Below are 22,730 nucleotides of genomic sequence, written 5' to 3'. Positions count from 1 at the left end.
GCGCGCTGCGGGGGCCCGAGATGCGGGCGGCCCCGCGGGGCCAGGGCTGCAGTCCTGCGCAGCGGCGCGCGAGTGACGCGGGGGCGCGGGCCTCCCCGAGCAGGTAGGCGCGCCGGCCGGGGTGGAGGACACCGGGGTGCGGCGAAGGCGCCGGTCGCGGGGAGGATGCGCAGGGGTCCAGGGGCGCCGTTCGGGCCGGCACAAGCGGAGCACAGGCTGGGGTGCGTGCGCCGCGGGGTGCGGGGACCCAGGCACCCGCCTGGGTGCAGGCGCGGCGGCGGGAGCTGGGGCGCGGCTGGGGTTCGGGGACGACTGCAGGCTCTGGGGTCTGAGTGAGCCGGGGCGCAGAGGGCTGGGCGCGGGCCCGGGCTGGGGAGCTGGTGCGGGGCTGCGGCGGGCATGTGGGGACGGAGGCAGGGACCCAGGCAGCGCGGGTGCGGGCGTCCGCTGGGCTGCGGCGCGGGACGCAGGCGCTGCGACAGGGCTGGGCGCGGTCTGTCCGGGGGGAGAACAGGGACTTGGCCATCTCAGGCTCTTGCTCCGACACCCGCGCCCCCCGCCCCCGCCCGAGACCTCCCGGCCCAGTTCTGCGGCTGGTACTTCCTTTGCCCCTCACCCCGCGTGTGGCCATTTATAGCCTGGAAAGTGCTTTCACAGCCAGCATTTCAAAGGATGCTGGAGCCGAGCCGCTGGGAGCAGCTGCAGGGTTTAGAGAAGTGCAGAGGGGGGTGCACATAGGGCCGCAGCCAGTGTGCCCAGGCCCGCTTGCGGTTCTGTTTCCTGGTGAGTCTTCCGGGCTGGGGAGGGTGGAGTGCCAGCAGGAGCCCTGTCTCGGTCCCCGTGGTCTGGACCCGCGGTCTTGGGTGGGACATTCACCCCCTCAGTCCCCTCCACGGTAACAGCTTCACCTTCTTGTCAGTGTCCTGTGCTAGGTGACGTTTGCGGTGTGCGTGCTGTGTGGCCGTATATTCAGGCCCATGCAGTCAGATACTCTCTCCCTCTTCTTGGAAGTCATTTACTTTTAGCGTTTTCTCAACACGCCTGTGCTAATTGCTTATGAAGAATTTTAGCTATAACACAGGGTGGCCAGATTTGCTTTTAGGTGATATGTGAAGAAAGCAACTGATGATAAGATTCTGGGGAGAAGAACCCCAGAGAAGGTTGGATGGGGGGCTCTGTAAGGTCACTGTCAGCCCTGGGTTTCCGGACTCTCCCAGGGCCTAGGCTGGTGGACGGGAAGCTGGGCATGGCGGGGCTGGGTTGGGGGGAGGGACGGGGGAGGAGGGAGGAGAGGGTCAGGCCAGCATCCCCCCTGCAGCTGGGCACGGGGACGGTTACACACGGCCGGCTCTGTCCCGTGAAGTCTGATGGGGTGGTGGGTGGGAGGAGTGGCGTTTGACACGTTTCCCAGGGGCCTGTTGGCAGCTGGAATTGGAGAAAATCCGCACAAGCCCCTGTGGGTGAGCTGAGATGGGCAGCTGTCTGAGAAATGTGAATCAGAGCACACGCACTTGAGTTTCTTAAGACCAAGTCCTTTACGGCTCATTCTTTAGCTCCTTGTCCTGTACAGGACCGAGCCTTGGCGGGGGGGCGGGAGCCGCCTCTAGTCCAGGACCGAGCCTTGGAGGGGGGCGGGAGCCGCCTCTAGTCCAGGACCGAGCCTTGGAGGGGGGGCGGGAGCCACCTCTAGTCCAGGACCGAGCCTTGGAGGGGAGGCAGGAGCCGCCTCTAGTCCAGGTCCCCTTACAGACTAGCGGCCCGGCTGTACGCTTTTCAGAGCCTCGTTCTCCTCTTTGGTCACCTGGAACATTTCCTGCTCATCTGCTTCCCTGAGAAGCTGGTTGTGAGGCCAGGTGAGCTGCCATATAGGACTGCAGATGGCCCTGTAAGGGCCACACAGGTATAAGGCCCCCTCCGCCGTGAGTGCTGTGCCAGGAAGCCCTGCAGGGGCTGCAGAGCCAGCACTGCTGGCTGCCGTGTCTCAGTCCATCCAGGCCACTGTAACAAAATTCCACGTTCGGTGGTTTATGGACAGCAGGCATTTATTCCTCACAGCTCTGCAGGCTGGAAGTGCAAGATCAAGGTGCCCGCAGGGTTGGTGAGGGCCCCCTTTGGGTTGCAGGGAGATCTTGGGGGTTTCTTTTATAAGTACCCTGATCCCATCCACGAGGGCTCCACCCTCCTGACCTAACTACCACTCAGATGCCCCACCTCCAAATGCCATCGCATTTCGGGGGCCGGTTTCAACGCAGGAATTTTAGGGGAACACAGTCAGACCATAGCATTCTGACCCCCAAAATTCATGTCCTTCCCACATGCAAAATACATTCACTGCATCCCAACAGCCCCCAAATCTTAACTCATTCCGGCGTCCACTCCAAAGTCTGAGTCCAAAGTCTCCTCTAAATACTACCTAAGTCAGGTGTGGGGGGACTCGAGGTAGATTCATCCCAAGGCAGAGTCCTCGCTGGCTGTGAACCTGGGAAACCAGACAGTGTTACCCAGTGCAAGTTCGTGTGCCCGACGGACGCACAGTGAGGCCAAAACAAACCGAAACGTCAGAGTCTGGAGCAGAGAAAGGTTTATTGCAGGGCTGAGCAAGGAGATGGGTGGCTTGTGCCTCCCCAAACCCCAAACTCCCCAATGGCCTTCAGCAAAGCATTGTTAAAGGCCAAGTGATGGGGGGAGTCACAGGGTCTGTGATCAGCTCGTGCACAGCTCTCTGATTGGCTGATGATAAGGTAATGGGCGGGGTCACAGGGGCTCACATGATCAATGCTCAGGCTCCAGTAGGTCTGGGGGCTACATGCTCACGGTCATCAAGTAGTTAGCCTCTTCCACTTGGTGGGGGAGGGGGCCGGGTGGTTTCACAGTTGTGAAACAATGCAGGAAATGTACAGCAGAGGATGTGGGGAAAGGGCCTGCCCCCGGAGACGCCATAGGGTCCTGCATGCCTACAACAAGCTGTGTGCTCCCAGAACACAGTGGATGCGCAGGCGTAGGGAGGACATTCCCATTCCCAAAGGGAGAGGTTGAAAAACAAGGCAGGGTGGCAAGTCCTGAGCAGGTCCAAAGCCTTGAGGCCCACTGGGGGGTGGTCCTGCCCCTCTGCTGTGCTGGGCACCGTCCGCTGTGCACGCTCCTGGCCCGGAATCACTGGCCGGGGGCTCCACCGGTCTGGGGCTGCCCTGCCCCACACACTGCCCTCGAGGCAACCCTCTGCCGGGGCGCGTGCCTTGGGCTCTGGGCACCTCCATCCTTCAAATCCGGGGGCAGGTAGCCACGCCAACCCTGGGCCCCCAGGGCTGTGCACGCTTCCCATCGGCAGAGACAGCATCTTGCAGGCGCTGCCACAGCAGACTGGCCGGGGCCACACTCCTGCTGAGGAGTCCAGGACGGGAGGGGTGCAGGGCAGCTGGGCCCCCCTTTGAGATCATTCTGTCCCTCACGCCCTCCCACTCTGGGCCTGTGCTGGGAGGGCAGCCCCGTGAGCTCCAAAATGCCTTGGGGTCAATCTTCCATTGTCGTGGACGTGGGTCCCGGCTTCTGATGAGATGGCTGACCAGTCTCCCCAGCTGGAGGAAGACAAACAGGCCACCTACATCCTTAGAGACCTGGCCACACCCTCCATCTTCCTTCCTGGACAAGCTTTCTCATTCCTTTCCTTGTCTGTAGGCTGAGAATCTCCCAACTCTCTGAACTCCGAATCCTTTTTGATTAGAAGTCCATCTTTAGGTCATTTCTCTCGCCTCACAATTTGCTATAAGCATTCAAGAGAAGCCTTAGGGCTTCCCTGGGTCGCAGTGGTTGAGAGTCCGCCTGCCGACGCAGGAGACACGGGTTGGTGCCCCGGTCCGGGAAGATCCCACATGCCGCGGAGCGGCTGGGCCCGTGAGCCATGGCCGCTGAGCCTGCGCGTCCGGAGCCTGTGCTCCGCAACGGGAGAGGCCACAACAGTGAGAGGCCCGCGTACCGGAAAAAAAAAAAAAAAAAAAGAGAGAAGCCTTAGCTGTACTTTCAACACTTTGCCTCAATGCTTCCTCAGCCAGATTCTCAGTTTCATCACTTACGAGTTCTGTCTTCCACAAAACACCAGGAGAGAAGCAGTTCGGCCAAGCTCTTTGCCTCTCTATAACACGATCCCCCTCCTCCAGTTTCCAATAACATGGTCCTCGTTTCCGTCTGAGACCTTGTCAGAATGGCCTTTACCAACCACCTTTCTACCAGCGCCTGCTCGCGAGCACTCAGGCTTCTCTAAGGAGGCTGAGGCCCTCTCTCCAGCTCTGCTCTCCTCTGAGCTGCCCTCCCCAGACTTGTCAGCGGTGGAGGCTTTTCCTGGCGCCCCTCCGAACTCTTCCGTTCTGCGCATGGCTCGGTTCCAGAGCTGCTTTTCCATTTGCAGGTGTTTGTACCAGCAGCCCCCACTCCTGGTACCAACGTTCTGTGTTATCCCGGTGCTTTCATGTGAGGGTTTGACTCCTTCTTCTGAGAAGGTGTGGGCGCCTCTGGGAGTGACCCTGGCCCAGGAGCAAGGGGGACGGGAGCCGCCCGGAGGAGGGAATGAGACTGCAGAGGTGAGGGTGGCCTGAGCCCTGCGCACCAGGGACTGGGTGGCTGAACCCCAAGTGCCCAGTGTTGAGCTGAGCGGCCCCGAAGAGGGTGGGCCAGATGAAGGCTGGATGGGTGCCTCACTCCCTGCAAATCCCCGCCCCTCCCCAGGGCACAGGGACAGCATGCTGTTGCTGGACGAAGGGTGTTAGGGAAGGGAAACTGCCTCCGCTGCCCCTCTAGGGTTCTTGCGGCTGGACTAACAGTAAAATCTGCACAAGACAGATTAGCAGGAGAGAAAGAAACTAATTTTAATTCAGAGAAACGGCACCTAAGAAGTGGCCAAAGCAGGCAGCTTTTATACTTTTTAGTATAAATGTGTAAAGAATTGACAGGACAAAGAAACTCAGGTTTTGGGTGCCCAACAAGTGAAGGATCTGAGCAGAGTTTGGGCGTTAGTCAATGAGAGAAGTCATGAGATTGGTTTATACAGTCTTCTCGGCCCCGAATTCCCCATCTTTGATGATAAGGGTGTCCTTCGACCTCCAGGTGCAGGGGTGCACCTTTCACATGAGAGACTCATTTCCTGCCCTCAGGGAGACAGAAAGGAGGGTCAGAGTGTCTCTCTTGCATTGGTCGTTTCTTAAGAAACTCGAATTCAAAATAATCAATATACCTTTGAGGCATATTTGGGGCCACCTACACTGGACCCCAAGAATGGGCAGAGAAAGGCCTGTCCATCAGTGACCGTGATGTGTGGGGGAAGGTGATGTGGCCAGAAAGGGCTTCAGGGCAGGAGACGGAGGGAGACCTTGTGACCTGCTCTCTGCCCCAGATGGCCCCCGTTCACACCCTTGGAGCAGCTGGGTGGGGGGTGCCTCCCTGGATGACACCCTGGGGTGATAGGGGGTGACATGATGGGATATCATCATGGGCATCATGGCTCCAGGGAAGACCTGTGGGGTTCACACACATTTGCTTTTCCTGTTTGTAAACTGAGGAAAATGGTCGGGCTGCTTACGGAGGTCTCGGTGATGGAGACCAGGTCAGAGCTGGAGCAAAGGGTTTGAGGAAATGAGATCTATTCTATTTGGAGGACCTGTGTGATGGAGTGCAGAGCCATGCCCCTCCCTGAAACCAGCTCTGTGGGCAGTGGGGGCTTTTTTCCTTTTTGGAAAACAAAAGAAGTGGATCCTGGGACTTCCCTGGTGGTGCAGTGGTTAAGACTCTGCACTCCCAATGCAGGGGACCCAGGTTCGATCCCTGGTCAGGGAACTAGAGCCCACATGCCTGCTGAAACTAACGAGCCAGAGAGCCACAACGAAGACCTTGCACAGTCAAAAAAAAAAAAAGTGACCCATGTCTGGAAGCAGGAGGATGGGACCCCAGCGCGAGCACCACGTGTGATGACTGGGGGGTTTCCCCCCGGCTCTGGGGGCTCCTGGGCACCACCGGGCACACAAGGAGTGGTGGCGGCGGGATGGCGCTCTTTCTCTGGCCCTTCCCAGTGACCTGAGGTTATGAGTGGGTGGCCGGGCCCCAGGGATGCACATGTGCCTCCAGACTGCCCAGGGCCCGATGGGGCTAGAGCTTGGGCAGCCGGGAAAACGTACAGACCGGCGAGCAGATGGGGCCCTGCATGAGGACACATCTGACTCGTTTCCCCCGATCCACTGCAGCAGCCCCCATGGGCTGCTTCTGACCTCGAGTGGCCGTGGGGTGTGGCAGCTTGAAGTGGGATCTCAGTTCCTTGACTGGGAATTGAACCTGGACCAAGGTGGGGAGTGTGCCGAATCCTAACTGCCAGACCACCAGGGACTAGTGGCTAGTGTCAGCACCCTGGTTCCTGTCTGCTTTGAAGAAAGGAATCAGCAGACAGAAAGTAGTGAGGCAAGGAAAGAGTTCATGAAGAACAGAATACCTGCAGATAGACACACGGGTGGGCTCAGAGAGTCACGTGCAACGGGGTGGCTTAGATCACTTATATGGGGCCGTTTTCCAGGTCTTTGTTTTCCTCTGGCCAATCATCTTGCTTTGTTCCCATATCTGGGCTGACTCGGGGCCCTTCCCTGTGTGCGCGCAGACCTTCTAGCCAAGATGGCTTCCAGTGCGAGGGTCTCTGGGAGGTTGACAGGACATATTAGGGGCTAATGCCCTCTCCCTTTCTGACCCCTGAGGAACTCTTCTGTGCATGTGCAGTTGGGGAGGTCTCCTTGATCTCAAGAACGAAAAACATGGTCGTCTTATCTTTTTACTGCATCAGCGCTTAGCTCCCCTCTGCTTCTGCTGTTAAGTTTTCCTTGAAATGTCTAATGGCTCAGACTGATAAGCTTCACCTGCTCAGCCTGGGTCCCATCTACCTCCTACCTCACTTCCAGGCCCCTCAGCCTTGCAGGCTAGAGAAGAGCCCATTCTGAGGGAGCAGGACAGAGCCTGCTCTGCGGAGCCAAGGTGGGGCTGTCAGGATGGAGCCGGCCATGCTGAGGCGTCGGGATGGAGCCGGCTCCAGGCAGGAGGACGGCTTCGGGGTGCAGCCCAGGAGGGTGGCTGACCTGGGCATGGTCCCCAACCTCCGGCAAAGCAGCAGCAGTCTCTGCAGGAGCAGGAGGTCGCAGTACCCCTTCGGCAACTGTGAAAAGGTAGGTCTGGGGATCACCGGGTCTGCCAGGGCCCTGGTGGGGTACAGTGAACACCCAGGGAGGGCAGAGACCCGGCTGAGCTGGGGGCTCCAGCCCAGAAAGGCCCTTTAGCGGAGGGGACTTGGAGAGAGCGCTGGGTGGCTGGGTCTGTGCCCGGGGACTGTTCCTGTCCTTGGTCTGCATGGGAAAGTGCTGGGTAGGCACTAGGGTCCCGGGCCGCCCTCACAGAAAGCCCTCCACCCACATCACTGTGCAGTGACTGCATGTCTTCTCCCAACAGGGAAGGTCCCGGGCTGGCTTCACGGAAAGCCCCGGCAGGCCTGTGTTGGAGACACTTGAATGTCACAGCCCCTGGTCGGGTGGGAGGAGGGTGTCTCATGTCTCAGCCCGCAGTCCCACGACACGTAGGCAGGTATCCTGACACTCATTGGCCGCCTTTGCACCACATCACGCTGTTCCTGAGGAAGGTCCCAACCTGGAAGCACAGTGCTTCCCAGTTTATAGGCAACATTGACCTATAAACTGTAACGGGCTGTGGACATTCCCTGGGGCCCAGGAGGAAGCGATTCCTCAGGCTCACTCTTCCCTCCCCGATCTGCGCCTGAAGGCCTCCAGCAGGGGATGGGGAGAACTCGGTCTCCCATCTCTGAAGAAAGACCCCTGAAGTGTGCCAGGGCGCACAGGCGGGTCTGAGTGAGGTGTGGGATGGGGTCTTTGGAAGAGTGTTGATTTGACTGTCTCAGGATCTCAAAGTGCCCTTTTTACCCTCAGCAAGGAAACCTTAGTTCATGGATTCCTGAGAACATCAAGAAGAAAGAATGCATGTACTTTGTGGAAAGCTCCAGACTGTCCGATGCTGGGTGAGTGGCTTGTTCTGTGTTTACGGCCCCTTCCCTGTTGCCACGTGGAATGGCTGAGCAGAGCAGGGCCGACCGAGGGGCCTCAGTGGGGGACAGTCCCTGTGTCTGTACCGGCCTGGGATGCTCGGAGTGTTTCCAACCCCGCAAACAGGGTTGATTCGTGTTTGCATTTCCCCTCCGGACACACCCTCGTCTGCGCTGTGCCACAAATGGGCCTCGCTCTTTCTTACTTCCACTCCTTTGTCACCTGGTGACGCTGCCTCTGCCACGGAGCCCTCCCTGACCACACCCTGGGATGGAACCTCTCTCCCCCACTACACTCCGTGTTTCCCTTTTACGCCAGTTGCCGATGGCCCTGCAATCGTGTGGCTTTGTGGTCCTCTCTGAGCTCTGACCGTGTCTGAGTTACTTTATTACTTCCCTGCTGGACAGATGGCCAGCATCCAGCTCAGACTGTGAACAGTACAGGGAGGAAGGGTGTCCTCTGCGGGGATGATAGAAGAGGACGGTGATCTGGAACCAGACGTGCATGGTCACCGACGGTGATGCTGTTCCTGGGGTCCTGGGATGTGCCCAGGGTGCGATCACAAAAAGTGCCCCGTTTGGGAGTTCACGCTCCAGCTTGGCTCCGTTTCAGACGAGAGCCCTCCTTTCTCCCCGGGGGGTGGTAGGGGAGGACCCTCGCGTCAGAGGAAGTGGCCACCGTGCTCCAGATGACGGCCTCAAGGCTGGCAACCTCCAAAGTACTTGGTGGTAATCAGAGTTCAAGTTCACACCGATTATCCCGACAGTATGCAGAGAGTGCTTTGCACTGAGGTCTCCAGTTTTAGTTTTTAAAAATAGGTTTCGGGCTTCCCTGGTGGCGCAGTGGTGGAGAGTCTGCCTGCCGATGCAGGGGACACAGGTTCGTGCCCCGGTCCAGGAAGATACCACATGCCTCGGAGCGGCTGGGCCCGTGAGCCATGGCCGCTGAGCCTGTGCGTCCGGAGCCTGTGCTCCGCAACGGGAGAGGCCACAACAGTGAGAGGCCCGCGTACCGCAAAAAAAAAAAAAAAAAGAGAGAGAGAGAGAGAGAGGAGGGAAAGGGTCTGTTCTAGGCTAACTGTTAGAACCTATGAGAAAGTTTTGGGTAGCCTTGGGCCAAGCTGGAGCGTGAACTCCCACATGGGGCACTTTTTGTGATCACACCCTGGCACATCCCAGGACCCCAGGAACAGCGTCACTGTCGGTCATAAATCATCATAGAAGTGGTCCTCGTCCTGACCCTCCTTCCCGCCTCGGACCCAGCTCTCTCCTCCGTAAAGGGAGGAGCTGACACGAGGTGCTCAGAGAGAGCCCGGTGAGTCTGCGAGTGACTTGAGTCCCTGGGGTCGTAGAGGAAGGTGTACGGGGCGTGCTGGGAGTTCCTTATGGCTGGCCCCGTGCTCCCAGCCCTGGGGGCCCCGGCCTAAGCAGTGGGACCAGGGGTAGCCAGGGATGTGCCTTGTGGGTGGAGAAAGGGCACCCAAGTGAGCCCAGGAGACTGAGGTACAGGGTGGGCCATGGCCGTCTTAACCCGTCCTTGGTTCTCTGCACGGTTAGTTAGCCTACACGAATTTTATAAATTATTTCCCATCTAGAACCTCATTTGGCCCTCACAAGTTTTGCAAGCTCGAGGTCAGACAGTGTATTATTTTCCCCATTTAATGATTGAGAAGTTGAGAGTCAGAAGTCCCTACGGACAAGCACTCCGGAAGCAGCAGGGAAATTTGTTTTCTCTCTCTGAGTCCAGTTGTGTTTCCCCCACGTCATCGGCTCAGGTTTCACCTGCTTTGGGACTTCTTTGGTTTGGTCTCATCTATATCTAGTCTTCCAGGTCACTTGTTACTAGCAATAGCAGGACTCTAAAAGAAACGTGTAGATTTCCGATTAAACAAGCTGTAAAGAACACGGTTGCTGTCTTCTCTCCCTCCTGCAACCCCAAAGAATAGCCGTAAAGGAATAAGACGATTTCAACCCACGAAGACAAGGCAAGAGAGGAGGTGACAGTTGAAAAGGGGTAGCCGGGCGTTCTCTTTGGGGGAACCACGCGTATCGTGCTAGCCCTGTGTCCAGAAGTTTCTGCTTGGAGCCTGCACTGTGTGCTTTTTAAACCTTTTTATTCTGAAATAACTATATATTTATAGGAAGTTGCAAAGATACTACAGGTAGATCCCATGGTTCCACCAGTGGTTACACGGTCACCTCCTCTTCCCCACCATCTGTAACCCCTGGCAACCACTCATCTGCTCTCATCCCTATAACTGCTTCCTTTCCAGAATGTCATATAAATGGAGCCATGCACAGTGTGATCTGTTGAGATTGGCTTTTTTCACTCAGCAGCGTGCCTTTGACATCCATTCGGGTGGCGTGTGTTGATAGTTGCCTCCTGTCTGCTGCTGAGGAGCAAAGTGGCCGCCATCACAATATTTATAGTGAGGTTTTTGTGGACGGCAAATGTTGGGTCTTATTATTTTTTTTACCTGCTCTGCCAGTCTCTGTTTTTTTTTGATCAGTGTATTTAGAATGTTACATTTAATGTGACTGTTGATATATTAGGACTTAAGTCTGCCACTGTATTTTCTTGTTTACATTTCTCTCTGTTTTTCTTTTCCTGCCTTGCTGTGAGTTACTTGAATCATTCTTAGAGTTCTATTTTGATTTATCTATGCTGTTTTTGACCGTATCTCTTTGCGTAGCTGTTTTTTTTTTTAGTGGTTGTTCCAGGTATTACGTTATATATCCACAACTCATCGCGTGTTACTGACATCTACTTACCTACTGATGTATCCAAAACTCATCAGAGTCTCCTGGTGTTGACATTTACCACGTTGAATCAAGTGTAGAAACAGTCCCACCTTTTACAACACTTTGCCCTTCCCCGTTTATAATATAATTATTTACAAAATTTCGTCCGCATGCACTGAGAATTATGTTCGATCATGGCGCAATTTTTCTTCAACAATCACACATACTTCAGAAAATTCAAGAGGAGGAAAATGTGCTATATTCACCCATACTTTTATTCTTTCCATTGCTCTTTCTTCCTTTTTAATATTCCAAAATTCCTTCTTATAACGTTTTGTTTCTGTTTAGAGACCCTTCTCTGGCCAGCCTTTTTGGGGTAGTTCCCTGGTTTCCTCTCATCTGAGAATGTCCTGACGCCCCTTTCGTAGGTGAAGGATAGTTGTGCTGGGTGTAGAATTCTGGGTTGGTAGTTTTTGTCTTTTGAAAAATGTCGTGTCACTTCTTTCTGGCACTTGTTTCTGGCTCTGATTCAAAGTTGGTTGTTGGAATTATTTTCCCCTAATAGGTAAGGTGTCATTTCCGACTTTCAAGATTTTTGTCTTTAGTTTTTAGAAGTTTGACGATTGTGTGTCTCCACCGGCTCTCGGCTGGGGTGCCTCGTTCGCCCTGCTGGGCCGCCAGTCCTGACCCCTCTGGGCCTCCTCTGACGCTCGCAGTGGGGCGGGGGCAGGCGCTGGTCACCCGTGGTGACCGAGTGGCTTTGCAGGAAGGTGGTGTGTGAGTGCGGCTACATGCGTGAACAGCACTTGGAGGAGGCCACCAGGCCCCACGCCTTCCAGGGCAAGGAGTGGGACCCGAAAAAGCACGTCCAGGAGATGCCAACAGACGCCTTTGGTGACATCATCTTCACGGGCTTGGGCCAGAAGGTGGGAAAGGTTGGTTTCCATGGTGACTCCGTTGCTCTTACTGTGGACCAGAGCCCACTGTGGGCGACCAAGGTGGCTGGGACTCCCTGGGGTAGGAGTGGGAGGCTGGCGGAAACCTGGGGCGGAGCCCACCTGCCCAGCACTGAGGGCAGAGTGGGTGGGCCTCGCATGGCGAATGGGAGACACACGGTGCCCTCAGGGAGCAGGCAGGGCCACTGCTGGTGCTCTGCAGGGTGTGGGCAGGGTGGCCCGGATGGCTTTTGTCACTGCCAGGAGGGAGTGGGCGAGGGGGGGGAGGGCAGTGGGGAGGACCTCGAGGATGGGGTGAGACCCAGGAGCAGAGGCGAGAGTCCTGCCAGTGGGGGGCGGGGTCCCAGGCCTGCCCGGGAGCACGAGGGCAGGGAAGGCGGCAGCAGCCGGAGGCCCAGGCCCCGCTGAGCTCCCAGCTGCTGCAGACTCAGAGGGATCGCTGGACCAGCAGTACCTCCAAGCAGAGTCTTGGACCACCCCCAGACCTGCTGAATCGGAGGCCCGGCCACCCTGGTCTCAAGCAGCCTTCCGGAGGATTCCGTGGCAGCTCTTGGGCCGCACTGTCCTGGAGGGTCTGGTGTGGCCACTTATTTCTGTGCTGGGGTTCTGGGACCTTGAGCTTCTTGTTAGCCGGGTGTGACCTTTTCCCTCGACGACTCTGAGTCGCGGACGCTGCCCACTTGGCCCAAGAGGCTGAACAAGGAGGGTCGGGCTGGGGTGGGCACCGGCCCCAAGCCCTGCCCCTCGTGAGCCAGTGTCGGGGCAATGCCAGGCCCCCCCAGGCGCAGCTGGCTTAATCTGAGAGGGGCGTCCTCTGTGGAGCATTGGTGGGAGCGGGGAGGGGGGAGGTGGTCTTCTGCAGCATGGGGGCGGGGCAGGTGGGCAGCAGCCGGTCAGACCCTGTGGAGGTGATGGCGGGCGTGGCCTTCCAGGGAGACTGGACTCGGGCATGGGGCTCAGGCCGGGAGTGCTCCCAAAACAGGGGCCAGGGGCTGGTCTCCTCTGGGCAGCCTCCCCCTTCCCTCAATCAGTGTCCGCTCGGGTGTGGCCACTTTTACTCGCGGGGTCTGGACCCGGGTGTGAGCGTCCACCCGCCCAGCTGGGGCTCCAGACACTGCTGGTGCAGGACGGCTGGGCTCCGGGGCGGGGGTGGCCGCTCCCTGACCCTCTGGGGTCTTCTGACCTCCCCGCAGTACGTCCGCCTGTCCCAGGACACGCCCTCCAGCCTGATCTACCACCTCATGACCCAGCACTGGGGCCTGGACGTCCCCAACCTTCTCATCTCCGTGACGGGCGGGGCCAAGGACTTCAACATGAAGCCCAGGCTGAAGAGCGTCTTCCGAAGAGGCCTGGTCAAGGTGGCCCAGACCACAGGTAGCACCAGACCACAGGAGGGGCTCAGGCCTGGGAGTGATGGGCGGGAGGGAGCGTCCCTGGGAGGCCAGGCCCGGGCCGGGGGGGGTGTCCGGTCAGACTCACCCCCCCCCCCGTCCACCGCTGTGCTTGGCTTGCGCGTGGCGGCCGACGCAGCTCTCCACTAGTGATGCTTTGAAGTAGACACATTCAGAGACACTTCTGAGATGCCGTGCTCCCGAGAGCAGGACAGAGGGATGCAGCAGGGAGGTGGGGAGAGAGGGCAAGGCCTGCAGTCAGCGACGGGGGTCCTGTCCTGTCCCCGCCCCCGCCTGAGCAACGCGGGGAACCGCGGCTCCCAGCTGCCGCAGGAGGACGTGATCGAGGCGGGGCTTCCCTGAGGCCCTGGTTGGGGTAGAGGGTCTGCAGACGTGGGGCAGTGAGCACCGGAGACGCACAGGGCGTGGGCCTGGCCGTGTGCGTGGCAGGGCCCTCTGCTCCTTCCCAGGGGCCTGGATCATCACCGGGGGGTCCCACACGGGCGTGATGAAGCAGGTGGGAGAGGCGGTGCGCGTCTTCAGCCTGAGCAGCAGCTACAGCGAAGGGGAGGTGGTCACCATCGGGATCGCCACGTGGGGCACCTTGCACAAGCGGGAGAGCCTTATCCACCCCGCGGTGAGCTGGGCGCTGCTCCCGGGGCGGGCGGGGGTGGGGCGCAGCAGCGTGTAGGACCCTAGCGGGTGCTCAGCGGACAGGCCACCACCTGGGCAGCAGGGTGAACGCAGTGTGGAGGGGAGTGGCTGGACAGGGACACAGGAGGCCCAGGCTCAAGCCCCACGCCATGGAGCCTGGTGACCCCAGGCGAGTAGCTACCTTGGTTGGGTTCTGGTACCTTCCCTTGAGATCACGGGATGGGTCCACACAAGAGTCTCTGGAGCCGCCACTGGTCAGGGGCTCCTCCTGACGCCTCCCTGATGAGACATGGACTTTGCAGAAGGCGGAAGCTTGGCCGGGAGCCCACAGCCAGTGAGCATCTGGGGTGTCAGATCCCAGGGCCTGGCCTTCTGGCCCCAGAACCGACAACACTCTGGTTCCCCTACTGAAGACAGAGCCTTCCTGCGTCCGTTCACCTGGGTGCAGCCCTGAGAAGCGATCGCTTAAATGTGGGGCTGTGAGTGGAAGAGATCATTCGATTCATTCAGTGAGATTTTGGAGGATGGTAGATGTGACATAATGAGCACATGTCCACCTACTTCATGGAGTCAGGAAAGTTTGGGGGAAACACTGGCCCCAACGACAGGTCTCCTTGACTTGCTGAGGAGACGTGATTATAGCAGCCCCGTGAGGGCTGAGTTATGAACGAGCCCTTGCCCTTCCCGGCCGGCGGCGGCAGCCTTTACTTCCTGGGGAAAGCGTCCTCTGGAAGGTGATTCCTTGTGTCCGTCACAGACGCTTGTCATCGGGCCAGTCTGCCCCTCGGCCCTTGTCCTTTTGTGTCAGCGTCAGAGATGTGCTTAGTGGACAGGACCGGTTCTGTCTTGAAAGCTTGTTATACGGAGTGGAAATCTGAGGCCACGGGAGACGGGCTGACTTCCAAGATCACTCTGCACTTGTCTCCCCATTTCGAGTTCAGAAGACTTCCTGCGATACCACCTGCCATCCTCTGTGGACGCCAGGGGCCGTGTGCGCGGGTCCGGCAGCCACCCCTCCTGGATCTGGGTCCTGGGCCTGCTGGGACAAATGACCACAGAGCTGGTGGCTTAAAGCAACAGAAATGTACTCTCTGACATTTCTGGACACCAGAACTCCAAGACCAGTACCACCCGGCCAAAATCGGGATGTCGGCAGGGCCAGGCTCCCCCAGAGACGGTGGGGGAGGAGCTATTCCCTGCCTCTTCCAGCTGCTGGTTTGTGGCCGCATCACTCCAGTCTCTGCCTCTTGGTCACATGGCCCCCTCCTTCTCCTCGGCACCCTCTTCTGAGGACACCTGTCATGGCATTCAGGACCCCCCTGGATGATCCAGGTTAATCTTCCCAGGCTCAGACCCGTAGCCTCATCACATCCGCAAAGACCCTTTCTCCAAATGAGGGAACGTTCACAGGTTCCAGGCATTAGAGCCTGGCATCTTGGGCGGGGGGCGGGGGGGGTCACTTATCCAGCCTGATGGAGCGCCTGTTCTTGGTGGGAAAGACGTAGAGCTTTCCGTCTGTCCGTGCCCACCTCTCCACCCCCAGGGCGGCTTCCCAGCTGAGTACATCGTGGATGAGGACGGCCAAGGGCACTTGACCTGTCTGGACAGCAACCATTCCCACTTCATCCTTGTGGACGACGGGACCCACGGCCGCTACGGCGTCGAGATTCCCCTGAGGACGAAGCTAGAGAAGTTCATATCGGAGCAGACCAAGGAAAGGGGAGGTGAGCGAGGCACGCTTTCCAGGGTGCTCGGGGGGGAGAGGGGAGCAGGCTGGTCCAGGTGTCTGGGGCTCCGCTGGCCGTGACCAGGACATTCGGCAGGTGGGGTGCTGGGGGGGGCGTGGTCAGAACACACACTCGTTCAGGGGTTCATCTTCTTGCGTGCCTTTTAACCAGCAGAAGGAAAGTTCGGGCAGGCACTGAGGTCATAGCATCCTACGGTCACTTTACATCACAAACACGTCTCAGTTCAGAAATCAGAGCGTGCGGTAGTCAAAGCTTGGACCTTGGCGTCTCTTCCCTTGTGGGTGGGATGGGGTGGATTCTGGGGTGTTGGGACGTGACATACATTCGATTTTGCACACGATTTGCAGGTTGGTTGGACACCTTTGAGCCGAGGTTTTCAAGCTTCTTTGCACATCAGGGGTCCCCAGGGTATGGGTTCACCCCCAGGGTCTCTGATTCACAGGTCCGGGTAGTGAGGACTTGCATCTCCCAGTCCCCAGGGGACACGGATGCTGCTGGCCTGGGGACCACACCTGGAGAACTTGTTTTGACCAAGAGAAGCTGGGTGGGGAGTGTTGGGGGGGTGTGAGTGTGTGGGGACGGCGAGACCATGTGGGCTCTTGGAAAGAATGTTTGCTTCCCAGGGAAAGATGTTTCTAGAATCGTCACAAGCCCTCCTGGTTGCCAGGCTGGATGAAAGGCTGAGGGTGGGGCTGGCTGGCCAGAGGACGGAGTTGTGACGCCGTGCTCCCGCGCCATGCCTGGTGCCCGCTGGCTTGACATGTCCCCAGCCCTGCCCAGATTCGAGGCGCCACGAAAGGGCTGCAGGGAAAAGCAGGCTGGTTGCGGCGGCCGGCCGGGCAGAGCGGACCAGCTGAGGATGGTCTACAGCCCTCGCCGTCCCTCCACCCCAGAAAGCAGGCTGCTTGTGGTGGCCAGTGGGGCAGAGCGGACCAGCTGGGGATGGTCTACAGCCCTCGCCTTCCCTCCACCCCAGAAAGCAGGCTGGTTGCGGTGGCCAGCCGGGCAGAGCGGACCAGCTAGGGGAGCCTTGGGTGCCTTCCCTCCACCCCAGAAAGGGACTGCAGCGGGCAGGGGTGGGGGGCCCACGATCCTAAACTGGGCTCTGTGCTTCGTCCTAGGTGTGGCCATCAAAATCCCCATCGTCTGCGTGGTGCTGGAGGGGGGACCCGGCACACTGCACGTGAGTCCTGGCTGGGGGGGGGCGGGGTGTGCTTTTGGGGGTCAAGTCCTGCTGCAGGTGGGACGACTGCCCCAAGTGCTGTCACCAGCCCCGCAGGGGGGTCATCAGCAAGAGGGGACACTGGGTGGGGGGGTCGGAGCCCTTTGAGTGGCCCTGCCGCAGGACGGGTGCTCTGGCTTTGGCCCTGGGGCTTGACCTGCACAGAAGAAAGAGGGGCTCCAGAGGGGCCTCGGGCAAGGGTGGAGCCCATGCCCCCCTCCCAGGACCCCCGGGCAGCCCATGGGGGGTTTCTGCAGCTCTGCACCCAGACTCCCGGGCGGGGCTCTCAAAGTACAGCCCTCGGCTGCCCCTCAGCCCCGTGGGACCAGCAGCTAGATGTCAAGCAGGATCCTCAGTGGCCGTGACATGCTGCCGTGGACCTTTGTTCAGAACCCACTGTCTGGCGTGGAATGGGCCTCCCTTGTGGAACGCGGGCCAACTTGACCTCTGCTGTAGTAACACACGACATTACAGCCTGCAGATCTGGGGCAAGAGCGTGACGTTCTGTTTATGGGATCATCGAAAGTGTCTGTTTATGTTTAGTAACCGCAGGAGGTCAGCGCAGGATCCTGGGGTCCCTGGGAGGACGGGATGCGTCTGGTCCCCACTCCCACCGTGGCTCTCCTGCAGCATCACCCAGACAGGGTGTCCTTCCTGCTGGGGTAGAACCCCTTCCTCAGGTTGCTCACCCTGGGTCTCCGGGGGTCTCCCTCGATGTCCTGGTTAACGAGGGGGCGGAACTCTGGCAGTGCCCCCTCCTTCTGGAGATGGTGCTTCCGTCCACACATCAAAGGGTGGAAATATACAAACCTTTCGTGACAGTGGTGTTGAGTGACAGGCCTGAAGGAGGTGGTGTATCGGGTGTGTATCCCACGTACAACAGGATTAGCCACTTTCCCCTCCGAGCGGTGGGATGCTACCAAACAAATGCCTTCTGTAAACTTGCAGTAGCCAGACATCAACTCTGTTTGAGCATCTCTGTATTAGAAGGTGTCCGTGCGGGTGTGGAGTCAGGTCCCGGGCTCACGGTCAGCCCCTGTTGTTGCAGACCATCTACAATGCCATCACCAACGGCACCCCATGCGTGATCGTGGAGGGTTCGGGACGAGTGGCTGACGTCATTGCCCAGGTGGCCAGCCTGCCCATCTCCGAGATCACCATCTCCCTGATTCAGCAGAAGCTGGGCCTGTTCTTCCAGGAGATGTTCGAGACCTTCACCGAAAGCAGGATTGTGGAGTGGACCAAAAAGGTGAGGCACGCGGGCGCATCAGTCACCAGGCGTGGACCTGCAGCCGGTAGGTTAGACGCTGTCAGCCTGGTAAGCGGGACCAGGGCACGCCAAAACCAGACGCGGAGACCCCAGCGGGCCTGGGGCGGGCACGGGAGTGATCTGCAGAAGGTGGGGGGCTGTGAGCCCGGAAGGCAGTGGGCCCAGGGCAGGTGGGAAGCCCTCAGCTGAGGCAGCAGGCTGTCCTCAAGGGAGGACGTGCTCAGCCTCTAGCCTGCAGAACTCCGGGCCTGGGCCGGTACCGCAGGGCATGAGGACCCTGCTGCACTGGGCGGGCAGGAGGCTGGCGCTGAGGCCCCGGGGGAGGCAGAGGGGTGGGGAGCCCAGATTCCGGCAGAGGGGAGCTGCTAGGGATGGCAGTGGGTGGCAGGGTCCGGCCCAGCCTCCAGGCCTGGTGACCTCAACGCCACTGGGGAGATTAATGGAGACCTTCTGGGGTCGGCAAGGCGGGCAGACGTGCCAGATGGGGGCCCATGCGTGGTTCCGGGAACCATGTGGTGATCTGGGGCTGCTTCACGTGCACCCTTAGATAGAGGCATCGGAGGCTGGGCCCATCCTGGGACCAGTGTTCTGGGGGACCCCCCCCCATCTCCAGGGGGTTTGGAGACTTGAGACCTGGGAGGGAGCTAGTTACGCCCAAAACGGGCATCCTTTCTGCTCTGTGGGCAGGAGGTACTGAGTGGAAGCACAGGGAGTTGGGGACATGACCCTGCGGTGACAAGTGCAGAGAGAGACCGTCAGAAGGGCGACCTCAGCTTTACTTCACGTGCCGGCCTGTCCTCTCTCTGTCTTTGTTTTGTAATAATTTTAGATTTGTGGAAAAGCAGCACAGGTAGTGGAGGGTTTCTGTCCGCCCTTCACCCAACTCTACTGCTGTCAACACCCGACATAAGCCCGGTGCGTTTATCAGAACCTAGAAGTGAACTCTGGTTCATCCCTGTTGACCAAACTCAGGCAGTTCGGATGTCATGTTCATCTACTAGTGGCCTTTTGCTGTGCCGGAGTCTGAACCATTAGCTTGGTCTCTTCATTGTCCTTTTTCTTTCTTTCTTTCTTTTGTTTTTTTTAAGTGTGGCATTTTCTAACTAGCCCACCGGATTCCAGAGATTTTCTGGAACACCATCATATGAACTGGATGAAAGTGGGCTGCTCTGGTTGTGGGCTGGGCTGGGGGCTCTGGGGCCTCGCTTTCTGCCCATCCCCTCAGCTCCTGAGCCGTGAGCCTCGTGGGTGCTACCACCCCCAAGAGCTCTGGTTCGGTCCTTTCTCCTGACCCAGGGAGACCATGGCTGTTACGGCCCAGGACCATAATTGCCCTGCATTTCAGTATTTCTGCTTTAAAGTGCATTGGTATTTGCTCTTTCATAGCTACAGTGGGAGATAACACTGGTTACAGATGGGTGTAGACTTTGCTAGCATCCCTTATAGACGGGGTCCTCGGTGGACCGGGGGGAGAAATAGCGCAGGAATGTGCCTACGGAAGTCTCTCCAGGTCCTGAAAAGAAGGAATGTCTCTCTCACATCCTCCGAGGCTGTTTGGCTCAGTTGGGTGATCTGGGGCACTTGGAATGGACCTCAGAATTGGCCATCTCCCCAGTCCAGATTTCAGGGGCCCTGGTGAGCTCTGCAGAGGGACACTAACCCATGGCCCCCAGCCTCCAAGGCGGGTAGGTGTGAAGGAGAGCGCTGGCTGAGCCCTGATCACCCACGAAGCCCTTGGCCGGTGGAGAACCGCCGCACCTGTGGCCCCTGTGGTCCTGCTGTTCGGCCGCACTCTGGGCCCCGGGGGCAGGGGCTCACCCGCCCCGAGGTCAGCTGACCTCTGTTTCCTGGCAGGATCCTTTGTGGGATGGGGGCAGTCAGTGCCTCTCTGACCCTCGGTTTCCCCAACAAGTTGGGGCTGACAAAGCAGTCAGGGTCTGTGACTTTCATCCAGCTCCGTGGATGCTAAAGCCAGGCTGTAAAAACTCATGGAAATTCCGTTTTAAGTGCCTGACACGTGCCTTTCAGGGCACGTCTGTGGAGCAGCTGAGCCCCCACCGCGTCCAATTTCAGGCCATGTGGACGGTCTGTGCCGAGCAGCCAAAGACCACGGGGAGGGCTGGGACCCCGGATGGGGGCTGGGGAGGGGGAGGGCAGCGGGCCTGCTCCGAGGGGAGCCAGGCGGTTTTTGTGGGCGGCACAGTGACCCTGCTCTTGTCTGTCTTATTGTGGCCTCAGAGGACCTCCTTAGAAGCCAATGTTCTGTGAGATTGTTTTCGCTGTTGGCGTCAGCTCGGCTGCCAATGGACATGGTGGGGATTGGCTGGCCGGCTCTGTGGCCTTTCCTCAGTTAGTCTGTAAATTATTCAGGCAGTTCTCAGAAGCGGATCTAACCTGCCTAGGTTTAAAGGGGCCTGTGTTTTCAATCCCTTGCCAAGTAGAGGCCTTAAAGTGGTGTTTCATACACACCAGTCTCAAGCCAGGGGCTTGCCCTCAGTGGTTGTTCTCGTTCAGTGGGGAGAGGACCCCCAGAGCCGTGATCGCTGATTCACTCCACAAACCTCAGGGCTGGTCTGCCCCATGGCAGGTACTTGGGTGTGGCCCTTGGCGGGTGTGGACATCTGCCATGGGGGTCTCATTGCCAGCCCGCGGCCAGCACCACATACCTGGGGTCGGAGGAGTTGCTGGCCCTCTCTCAGCAATCCCGTTTTCTTATTTGCAAAATAGGGGTAATTGGTACTTAAACGCAGAGGATGGAGCAAGGTCACCTGGGACAGTGCTAAGTGGTTGTCAGCACATACATGCTGACGGTAGCTGCTTCATCCTGTGAATCAAAGCAAGGGTTAAATCCCGGAGCGATTTCAGCTGGAAGATGGAATTGGGGTTGGGAAGAGAGACCAGGGGTATTTTGGAGCTGACATGAAAGCTGGACCCCGAGGGGTTAGGGAGGTTGGGGTCTTAGAGGTGGAGGTGGGGTGTGCAAGGGGCCCTCTAGGTGGGAGCGGTCTGTACAGAGGCGGGAGCTGCATGGCCAGGCTGCGGAAGGAGGTGGGAAGGCAGGTGGGGCGGCCGGGAGCTGGGGGAGGAGCCTGAAGCTGTGGGGGTGTGGGGAGCTAGTGGATGGCTCCCCCCCGTCTCAGGGTGAAGGGTTCAAGGCAGGGCAGCTACTGGTGGCAGACACGGCAGCTGAGAGATGATAGATACGATAGGTGATAGCTAGCTAGACGGGTGATAGGCAATAGATGATAGGTAGATAGATAGATAAAATAGATACATAATAGAAAGATAGATAGATAGATAGATAGATTGGAAGGGTGGGTAGCTAGCTAGGTGTATAGAGAAGTAGGTAGATAGATACATAGGTAGATGGGGCGACTAGCTAAATAGATACATGGGGTGGGTAGGTAGATATATAGAAGGGTAGGTAGGTAGGTAGGGTAGGTAAGTAGGTAGACAAGTGGGCAGGGTGAACAGTAGGTACATAGATACGGACACACACATGCCTACAGACATACATGCGTACACACACAGACTGATGGATAGCTAGGTAGGTAGGTAGATGATTGGATAGATGAGTGGATGGATGGAAGGACGGACAGGTAGGTGGGTAGGTCCTCCCCCAGGCAGGAGGACCCGGGGAGAAGTCTTCAGTTAAGTGATGCTGAGTGTTGATCAGTGACCGGTCAGTGAGGTGAAGATGCTTTACACGTGGGCTGTGTTTTCCACCCCACAGGCCACTCGCAAACACCGTGTGTTTGGTCCTCATGCATCTTTCATCTTCACCGTCTGGGGTGCGGGGGGCGGGGGGCCCTGGCTACACAAGCAGTTAGGACTCCTGCCTGGGGCTCTGGCTCCGTGTCCAGGGCCCTGGTTCTGAGGGTGCCTTTGGGGAGGCGGGAGGCACCTCACGTGGGGACCGTCTTTTGCAGATCCAAGACATCGTCCGGAGGCGGCAGCTGCTCACCGTGTTCCGGGAAGGCAAGGATGGCCAGCAGGACGTGGATGTGGCCATCCTGCAGGCCTTGTTGAAGGGTGAGGGGCAGGCAAAGTGGGGACAAGGGGGAGGAGCCGGCTGAGGGTTCGGGACCCTGAGTCCTGGCCTAGAGGAGCCAGAGATGCCACCCGTGGGCAGATGCGCTGGTCAGAGGGCAGCTGGTGGTGGACCTCGCCAGGCCTACCTCATGCTCCCCCTGGGCAGGTGGGCGCCCACCACCAGTGTTGGGGAACGGGCTCCTTTCTCAGCTTACCTCCTCCCCTGAAATCTGAGTGCCGCCTGCACTGATCTACCCCTTAGTGGTCATCAGTTTCTCATAAAATTCTAGCATAGAAAGAAAGAGCCTTGGAAGACTGCTCCTGTCTCCCCACCGTCTGTCTCATGGTTAACGCCTCTGCCCCCAGCGCAGGGCAGAGTCCAAACACAGGGGTCCTCAGGACCAACAGAGCTCTCGACCGACTTCTGCTCCGTAGTCTGACCTCTGCCCTCCAGCCCGTCCTCCCCGGGCCCACACTTCACTCTTCCCTCTTCTCCCACTTCTTGTGGGGGAGGGAAGCCAGTGCCACCCTGCCCTTCCCGCCGGTGTTGCCATGGCTGAGACATCCCTGGTGCCCAGAAGCCTTTGCTCTGTGCTGAGCAGCCCCTCACCCTGGCGGGACACCAGCCCCAGGCCAGCGCTGAC

The 22,730-nt window shown here is 58.5% G+C and overlaps 1 protein-coding gene across 1 annotated transcript in view; it reads left to right on the top strand.

The window, feature by feature from the left end:
• The window catches only part of TRPM2 (transient receptor potential cation channel subfamily M member 2), a 49,835-nt gene continuing 27,105 nt past the window's right edge, over positions 1–22,730 (top strand). Inside the window, exons 1-10 of the mRNA XM_060009759.1 lie at positions 1–103; positions 6,927–7,187; positions 7,959–8,047; positions 11,580–11,748; positions 12,963–13,143; positions 13,631–13,797; positions 15,358–15,538; positions 16,684–16,745; positions 17,833–18,033; positions 21,984–22,086. Of these exons, the coding sequence (XP_059865742.1) occupies positions 7,014–7,187; positions 7,959–8,047; positions 11,580–11,748; positions 12,963–13,143; positions 13,631–13,797; positions 15,358–15,538; positions 16,684–16,745; positions 17,833–18,033; positions 21,984–22,086 (1,327 nt within the window). The 5' untranslated portion in view covers positions 1–103; positions 6,927–7,013. The remainder of the gene's footprint in view (positions 104–6,926; positions 7,188–7,958; positions 8,048–11,579; positions 11,749–12,962; positions 13,144–13,630; positions 13,798–15,357; positions 15,539–16,683; positions 16,746–17,832; positions 18,034–21,983; positions 22,087–22,730) is intronic.

Source organism: Delphinus delphis, chromosome 4 (assembly GCF_949987515.2).
Source record: "Delphinus delphis chromosome 4, mDelDel1.2, whole genome shotgun sequence".
NCBI classification, from domain to species: Eukaryota; Metazoa; Chordata; class Mammalia; order Artiodactyla; family Delphinidae; genus Delphinus; species Delphinus delphis.
Note: the sequence above shows the minus strand (reverse complement) of the source record. Positions and strands in the feature narration are given on the sequence as shown.